The sequence below is a fragment of the Vigna radiata genome, chromosome 11 (assembly GCF_000741045.1).
Source record: "Vigna radiata var. radiata cultivar VC1973A chromosome 11, Vradiata_ver6, whole genome shotgun sequence".
Taxonomy (NCBI): Eukaryota; Viridiplantae; Streptophyta; class Magnoliopsida; order Fabales; family Fabaceae; genus Vigna; species Vigna radiata.
In genome coordinates this window covers 15,039,213-15,048,174 of record NC_028361.1, presented here as the reverse complement: position 1 = coordinate 15,048,174, position 8,962 = coordinate 15,039,213, and the positions used below count along the sequence as shown (strand labels likewise).

At 32.7% G+C, this 8,962-nt stretch overlaps 1 protein-coding gene across 2 annotated transcripts; it reads left to right on the top strand.

Annotated features, from left to right (window-relative positions):
- The first annotated feature begins 1,111 nt into the window (after positions 1-1,111).
- Positions 1,112-5,247, top strand: LOC106777634 (probable serine/threonine-protein kinase PIX7). Of its 2 annotated transcripts, XM_014665296.2 has the most exons (7): positions 1,112-1,235; positions 1,550-1,766; positions 2,554-2,891; positions 2,985-3,120; positions 3,597-3,733; positions 3,802-3,925; positions 4,429-5,247. In XM_014665296.2, exons 2-7 carry the CDS (start codon positions 1,562-1,564, stop codon positions 4,944-4,946), a joined length of 1,458 nt encoding a protein of 485 aa, XP_014520782.1. In that variant the 5' UTR covers positions 1,112-1,235; positions 1,550-1,561; the 3' UTR covers positions 4,947-5,247. The 2 variants fall into 2 exon arrangements, with proteins under 2 accessions (XP_014520782.1, XP_014520781.1); XM_014665295.2 differs by having other exon boundaries at positions 1,112-1,766.
- The last annotated feature ends 3,715 nt before the right edge of the window (positions 5,248-8,962 follow it).

Genomic DNA, 8,962 nt, shown 5'->3' with positions numbered 1-8,962 from the left:
TGTAATCATTCTTTTAAATATAATTTTATAATAATAAAAACATACTTATTATTAAAGTTATAAATAACATTAATCATCAAAATAATTTATAAATAAAATTAATTTCAATGACTTAATTTTTATATATATATATATATATATATATATATATATATATATATATATATTGATTATTAAGTGAGATAAAATTATATAATAAACACAAAATTACTATTTAATATTAAACTTATACATAAATATAAATAACATTGAATTCAGCATTAAATTAAATTGAAATATTTCCTAAACATTTGATTAATTTATACAGATCTGAAGTTTCATTTAATTTTTTTTCTCTCTCCATCTATATATATATATATATATATATATATATATATATATATATATATATATATATATATATATATATATATATAATATAAGAGTTTGCTATCTTAGATATCTTTTAAAATGTATGAAATTTTAGTTGAAAAAAAACCTCAATTTATAAAAAAATACATATTTTAAAATAGAGATATTTTAATAATTTTTATTTTTAATTTAAAATTAAAAATTAAAAAATATGAAATATTTTTTCAACAAAAATTTAGTATATTTTAAGAAATTAAATAAGTTTACACACCCATATATATATATATATATATATATATATATATATATATATGATAAATACTAATAATTATTATTATTTTCTTACAAGGGTGACTGTTATGAAATAATAAAAACACACATGATAAATGTTAGTTCTGAAACCGTAAAGCTGACTGCGAGGTTGGCTTGGCTTTTGCTATTGAGGACAGCCACGTCATCGTCACAGTGGGTCCCGCTGTGTTGCAACTCAAACTCCTTCTCCTCTTCTTCACAGTCACACACTCTTTTTCTAGTTTTCTTTTGCAAATTACAAAAATCTCCTTTTTATTACTGTCACAATAATATTTATCATTACAATAACAAAATTTAATTTAATTCAGATATACCAAAATCACAGTTCATCACATACCAATAAACTAAGGAGAGAGAGAAGCCTAAGGAGTTAGTATAGTAATTGGTAACTGCTAGCTCAGTATTATCAAAATATTTAAATTTGGGAAACTGTAATAAATATGATTAATATGTTTAATTTAAAAGAAAAATCATAATTTTTTGTTGAGCAAGGTGTTTATTGTGCTATTGTTGCAGAGGAGGACCCATTTCGGTTATGTATCTTTGAGCGGAGATTACTGAGTTCAGCCCAGGTGCTGTTCACTCTGTTCTTTCTGCCCCCACTCTCCTCACTTCACTTTTTATTTCCCAATTCCCAATCTATCTACCCTTCAAGTTTTCTTTTTTCCCTTTTTTTGTTTGGCTATTTTTTCTTACTTAATGTGATCTGGTACTTTTCCCCCTTTCTGTCTTTATTTATGGGTCTTCTGGATTACTCGGTTTCAAGGGATGTTGGCTTGTAAAGTTGTGATCTTTAGGTTTTCCTGGGGAATTTGCCATCTGGGTTAGTGGGAGGGTAGGAGGAGGTGGTATTTGGAATTGATGATATCTGGGTTTGGTTGTCTAGGAACTGGTAGATATGGGTTTGGGTGCTGAGAATGGTAAGGTGGTGGAGCCTTGGGATGTGTGCAAATCAAAGGGGAGGAAGAAGAAGAAAGGGAGTGAAGAAGTGGAAGGGACTGGGTCTGGTTGTTGGCTTAGGCTCAGGTTTATGGGCAGCTGCATTTCCTCAAGATCCAAAGTCGATACCTCAGTCAGTGGCAGCGGCACCAGTACTCATTATGGTAATCATTACTGTTTCCATACAAGAGTTGGTACTATTCTTGTTGTTCTTCTTATCATGTGCCTGGATGTTCCATCTATGTGAATGTGCTTGTCATATGATTTTTTTTTTTTTTTTTGTGCATAAGCTTCCCCATTTTTGTTTTTGGTGATTAGTTTGTATTGGGGTTTGGAAATTCTTTCTTGAGCACCTAATGCCGGCTTGTTTACCTATCTTGTTTGCTATTTGGTTGAAAGTTACCATGCTATGTAATGTGAAATGATACACAAACAAGTACGAGTGCCTTGGCTGCGGTTTGGGGCCTGCAGCAAAACAAGGTTGAAATTGAAATGTAATTGAGTTTTTTCAATTCATGTTTATCCAGAACTGCAGTGGCTTACACTATTAATTCTAAGAGATATGCAATGCATTTGTAAGCTTTATATATAGAATGTTTCCTTTACCACACCTCCATGTGGTATTCCAGTTCACAATGATAAGCCAGTGAAAGAATTTAAATTTTAGACTGACTAGGAAATACATAAGTGTCAGATTTGACTTTGGTAGTGGTAAGTAATTGCTATCATATGAACTTGAGATTAGATACAAGGAAAGAAGTTACTCCCATTTGCTCTTTGGGCAAAACTGAATTTCAAATATATGCTTTAAAGGTAGATTACTTGAGATTCTGTTTAATTCTGATTATTCGCATCTACTATAAAACCTATGGTCCTTGATGCTATTTTTATTTTTTTACTTGTCCTGATACGCTTTTCTATAAAATTCTCTTTCTGATGGCTTCTCATTAGCTGAAAGTAAATCAACTAATGATACTAGTAGAGACCAACCAACGGCCCCAGCAGTCTCTTCTACAACCACTAGTAATGCCGAAAGTAATTCATCCACTTCCAAACTGGAAGAAGAGCTTAAAATTGCTTCCAGGCTGCGAAAATTCCCTTTCAATGATCTTAAGTTAGCGACCAGAAATTTTCGGCCTGAAAGTTTTCTTGGTGAAGGTGGGTTTGGTTGTGTTTTCAAGGGGTGGATTGAAGAAAATGGAACTGCTCCAGTGAAACCTGGCACAGGGCTTACTGTTGCTGTAAAAACCCTCAACCATGATGGGCTCCAGGGTCATAAAGAGTGGCTGGTTTGTATATTTTCAAAACTTCTTATTTTCTTCTATTATTATCTACTAAATTCTACATTTCCAATGATCATTCTCGTTTGGATCACGTGACAGGCTGAAGTAAATTTTCTTGGCGACCTAGTTCATCCGAACCTTGTTAAACTTGTGGGTTACTGCATTGAAGATGATCAAAGGTTGCTGGTGTATGAGTTCATGCCTCGGGGTAGCCTAGAAAATCACTTGTTTAGGAGTAAGTTACCCTTTTCTATGAAATTAGTTTCCACTGTTTCTTCTTTGAGAATAATAGTTAGATCACTACTGCACCTTGAAATTTTGGTAACATAAAAAAGAACCCTGCTGGATTTCTCTCGTAAAGCATGGTTTCAGATCCACCGAAGTCAGGTTATAAGGTTATAAACTTTTGTCAATTTGGCATGGAGATCTAAACTCACAAGGGAAAAGGGGTTACATAATGTAGTACTTCTATTGTATTACTATTACTGTAGTGATCTGCCTATTTAGAATAATGCATGAATCTAATCTATACCATTATAATGATTCCATTAATAACTTTGTTTCTTTGAGTATCTCAGTTGTTATATAAGGGATTTAGTAGTTTTCTCTATCAGGGTTAAAACTGTAACTCAATATTGCGGTTGTATATTTTATATTTGCATTATGTCTTTTCTTATTTATGTTCTCAAGTTGAAATTATGCCATATGTAGGATCCCTCCCTCTTCCATGGTCCATTAGAATGAAAATTGCCCTTGGAGCTGCCAAGGGTCTTGCTTTTCTTCATGAAGAAGCCGATCGACCAGTAATATATAGAGATTTTAAGACTTCAAATATACTATTAGATGCAGTAAGTGCCAAAAACTACATTATGATTACACGTGTTTCCCTTTTTGTTCATATTTTGTACAAATTCAGGAGTACAATGCCAAGCTCTCAGACTTTGGTCTTGCCAAGGATGGCCCAGAAGGTGATAAAACCCATGTGTCTACTCGAGTGATGGGAACCTATGGCTATGCAGCACCAGAATATGTCATGACAGGTAAGTTTTGGTTGATATAGCACTTCCAAATCTGAACGTTTTAGTTAATTATTTATCATTTTATCTATAAAGTCTTGAATGCTTAGGCGTTGATGCTATTTCTATCTGACTTTATTTTGTTAGGTATTTTTCATCCACTAAGTTAGTTTTTTTATTGATGATCATTACTTTTAACAAAATTCGGAACAAAAATTGTAAACATAGTTCCTGGTGGGACTGTTTTAATGTTGGGAATGTATTAAGCTCTTTATCTCTGATAGTATTTGTGTTCCACTCTAGACAAATTTATGATTAAGACAGTAAATTAGTTGATCTCTCTATTTTCTCCCTGTCCGATGATCAATTGTATTGATAGGTTTGATATCTTCAGTTGTGTTTTCATAATGTTTATGACTTACAAAATTGGAGTTTAAGTTTCAGTTATGTTTTTTCCAAATGCATTTAAACACAATCCATCCAATATCTAATTGCTTAAATTCTAATAACATTTACTCGTGTTGCAGGTCATCTTACATCAAAAAGTGATGTGTACAGTTTTGGAGTGGTACTACTTGAGATGTTGACTGGGAGAAGATCCATGGACAAACACAGACCCAATGGTGAGCATAACCTTGTGGAATGGGCTCGGCCGCATCTGGGAGAGAGGAGAAGGTTCTACAAGTTGATAGACCCTCGTTTGGAAGGGCACTTTTCGGTGAAAGGTGCTCAGAAAGCTGCCCAACTAGCTGCTCACTGCCTTTGTAGAGATCCAAAATCCAGGCCTCTGATGAGTGAAGTTGTAGAAGCTTTGAAGCCTTTGCCAAACCTCAAGGACATGGCAAGCTCATCATATTATTACCAGACGATGCAAGCCGACCGCATCGGAGCGAGCCCCAACACAAGAAACGGTCGAACACAAGGAGCATTGCTCAGCCGCAACGGACAGCAGCAAAGGAGTCTTTCTATACCAAATGGTACCTATGCATCTCCTTATCACCATCAGTTTCCTCAACCATCCCCAAAGACCAATGGCAAAGCGTAGAGCTGGTGAAAATTCTCTTTTTCCCTTTCACCTTTTATGTCATTTCTTAGTTTTTCCGTGTAGATGTACCTTGTGTCAAAGCATCCGTTCATGGAGATCTTGAAAGCAAAAGAAGCATGTTGCTTTATGATATTATTATGTTATGGCTTTCGCTTGAAAGAATATTTGGGTGGGAGCAAGTGAAGCTTATCGAGTTACTCTCTCTTTTGTCAAATTGTTATTCAATATTTTCATCAGGTTGTTTGAAAATATTGAACATTATGAAATCATCATCCTATCCTTATTTTATTTTGTTTTCACATTTCTCACCGGAAAATGTTATCTCTCAGGCTTTGCTTGTGATATCAAACCCTGCACCTCTTTAAACTAATCACTGTCTTTTTGTTTATAAAAAGATGAGAAAGAAGCTTTATTGCTTAATTTTTAGCACTGAAGGATCCGTATCTTGTTTAGCTCATAGGCAGCGGGTTATACTTTATAGCACTTTATTGTTATTAAAAATTCAAATTTCAATGTTTATAGATTGATCATTGGCGCTGTTCATTCTTATAATTTTTGTCTTTAAAGATTATACTGTTTGGGGTTGAAGTATAGGATAATATAGTCTTATGTGGGGTCGCATGAGAATGTTCCAAAAGTATGAGTTTATGTTTTTTACTTATTAAAATGATTTTATGAATAGTTATGGTGGAAGTAATGTAATACTTTCCATGTTCACTTAGTATTCTAACATTTTCCTTTTCTTACCTTTTGTATAATAATGGAAGGTCTAGAGTGGTGAAATGTAATTGTTAAAAAGTTAGTCTTTGTAACACAGTTTTGGTTTTCATCCATAACTTTGTTTTTGCTAAGTTCAAATATTTAAAATATCTATGAACATCACCTTTGTTTTTCGGCTGTGTTTATTGCATTGTTTGTTTCTATTTTGTTATTAGGATGAGGATATACCATGCATATATGCACATATTCTTTATATTCGATAATATCATATACTTTTATTATAATTTTTATTTTAAATGTAAAATACCGGAACCCTTCTCATCCCTTGTCATCTCAATCAATCAAATAAATAAATTTTCTTAAGAAAATCAACTATACACATAACTGGAACATGTTTTAAACTGTCATTATAATTAAACATGTATCTAAAATTGTAATTCTAATGTCCAATTATATAGCGCAATCATTATCAATACGTAGTGTTGTTGCAAGTAAAATTTACAAGAAAATTAAATATGATTTTAGTTTTCATTCTTCTCCTATTTGAAAATTTCTACTTTTAGATTTTCATCAATTAATAAATTATAATTATATAAATATCATATAATAATTTGATAAAAGTAAAATAGTTATGAATATGAGAATAATTAAATATGTATCTTAAAAATAAATTAGAAAATTAAGGATTAAAGAAAAATTAATATATTTTTTTTATTATCTAATAAATTAAAAGTGTTTTAATAATTTAAAATAGAGACATGAGAAAATCAACAGAGACAAGATATATATATATATATATATATATATATATATATATATATATATTTCTCCATATACAATTTGAAAAATCAAATATTATCCATGTCTTATTCAATCTATGTAGAAATTTTTTATCAAAATCAAGATCGACGAACAATATGCAGGAAATGTTCATTTGTCATCTCTAAATAACGTTGAATTTATTTTAAACTTCTGTATTTTTTTTTAAATTATTGCTTTAATATTATTAGAACATACTAGTTTTTTTTTTTTTCAAACCTTTTTATTTTCTTTAATTCTTTTGGTATAATGTTTTTTATTCCTATGACTTTTAACAATTACAGATGGAAAGGAGTTATAGATTCCTAAAATATTATTTACATGAAAGACTTTAAAGAGCCACAACTTCTCATATAAAGTGGACTGGAAAAACAGATATTGCATTTTCTTTCTAAAATATCATTTGGGCTTTTTATTCATGCACCTCCATAACTTCTAAAATTCAAATTGTCCTTTTTTTTAAGCATATTCATATTAGTGAACATATTATTCTGGGTTAGAGATTTTTTTTTGGATTTTTTTATATAAAATTATGCAAATGTGAGTTCTAGAATGGTTATTATGAAAAGTTTGCGTTGTGTTCACTTCAGTTGATTTTACTATTTACGAGAGAATAAAAGTGCAGATTTGCGAGACGATGCGTATTCACTTTAACATAAATGTGACGACGGGAAGACACAGATTTGTGAGATAGGGGTATTTTTCATCTCCCACTGGAGTGCAGAGATTTGCAAGGATTTAGCATTCAATGTCTAATTTGCCCTTTGCAGATTTTATAATTCCAACTCCAGTTCTCTGATGGTTGAAGATGAAGACCAGTTCGAAGCATTTGAAGAGGAAGAGCGAGAGGTGTATTTGTTTACCTTATAGCAGTATTCGGTTCCAAAGAGTGAAGAATTTCTAAAGATGAAGTATTTGGTTCCCAATGGTGATATTCGATTCCATGCTTGATCTCAATTAATTCTTTTTGTGAAATCTTGAGTTGCTGTTGTAAGTTGAAGGCATCTGTTGGAGATGAAGACGAAGAATGGGGTGCTCTCTGTTAAAGGTAACATGGCAGAATCGCGGAAACAACAGCGACGAACGTGCTGCTCCGCCCAGGTGGCTATAACCATGTATTTGATTTCAGTAATTGAGATCCACCAAGGAGATCCCAAATTGAGTTTCAAAAGGAAAAGGATGAGTTTGTGATGGAAACCCATTTAGGGCATTCCATTCAAAAGGGGTACTAACTAAAGCTAAGGCTAAGTAAAGAAAGACTTTTTCATGATTTTCTTTCTCTAAGTCTTAGAAGGATTTTCTTCTAATATGTTTATATGTTATTTTGTAGGGTCCAATAAGGCTAGGACACCATGGACTTGAGCCCAAGCCCATCAAATAAATAAAGTCCAACAACCCAACCCAAGAAGAAGAGTAAAAGAGTCATTTACACAAAGGGAGGGGGTGAGCTTAGTAATGAAGGGGTTGCATCATGAAAACACATGACTCCCATGTCGGTGTGATTCTGCTGCAACGTCACAAGCAAATGATACGTGATTTGGCTGAAGCATTTGTTGCACCTCCACCGTTGCCATCTGCATCATTCATAGTATAGGTCTCCCACTATAAATAAGAGATGTATTGGCATATGAAATCACTTTTGGGAATATATGAGTTTTTTCTTTGCTGTTGAACTTTCCAGCACAAACACTCTGCCGAAAGTCACCTCTCCCGTGTGCTTCTTCCAACTTATCCTCTAGCTTCCTTCTATTGGTGAAGGCCGTCTGAGCTAGTTCACCTCCACCAAAAGCACCTCAACCAGAATCTACCTCCATATTCCATACTCCGCCGCTACACATCAAATCTCCTTAGCCATTTCTTCTTCCGCTGCCACCACATATTCACTCGCTGCTTCCAGCTCTACATCTACCACCATGACATTCTTCCACCAAGCTCACATATATGTTGAATAGCTCAAGGATGGAGCTATTAGTTTGTCGGTGAAGAATGAGCAAAAAAGAAGGCAACGATGATGATAGTGGTGGGGAAGAAAAAGCCTCTTGTTGGTGTTATGTTTGAAGGAAGGAAGGGAGCAATGCTTGCAAGGTGCCTGCTTGCGCGTCCATTTTAGAAACACACCTTCACAAATGTTTTGTTTAGGAAAAAGTTCTTTTAATAAATCTTTTTTGACAACTTTTTGACAACATGTATGTGATAGTTTGTGATTGGTCCGTTTCAAATATATATTTTTTTAAAAAAATTTAAATAGACCAATAAAATAGTGACATGTGTCCTGTTATGAAAAGGTTGTTAAAAGATATTGATAAAATATCAGGATCCGTTTAGGAAAAAGTTCTTTTATGCCGTTGAAACTCTTGGGAATAATCAATAGATGGTTTTCATTATATAATTAATAATTTATTGATACGTAGTAAAGTAAAAAAATTTCTAAACAAAAGAATTTCATTATCCCAAGAAAATATATTTTTATTAATTAT

Coding starts and splice junctions, on each gene's coding strand:
- LOC106777634 (XM_014665296.2), top strand. CDS start 1,562: ATGGGTTTGGGTGCTGAGAATGGTAAGGTGGTGGAGCCTTGGGATGTG. Junction 1,767..2,553: donor CGGCACCAGTACTCATTATG/GTAATCATTACT, acceptor GCTTCTCATTAG/CTGAAAGTAAATCAACTAAT. Junction 3,734..3,801: donor CAAATATACTATTAGATGCA/GTAAGTGCCAAA, acceptor GTACAAATTCAG/GAGTACAATGCCAAGCTCTC.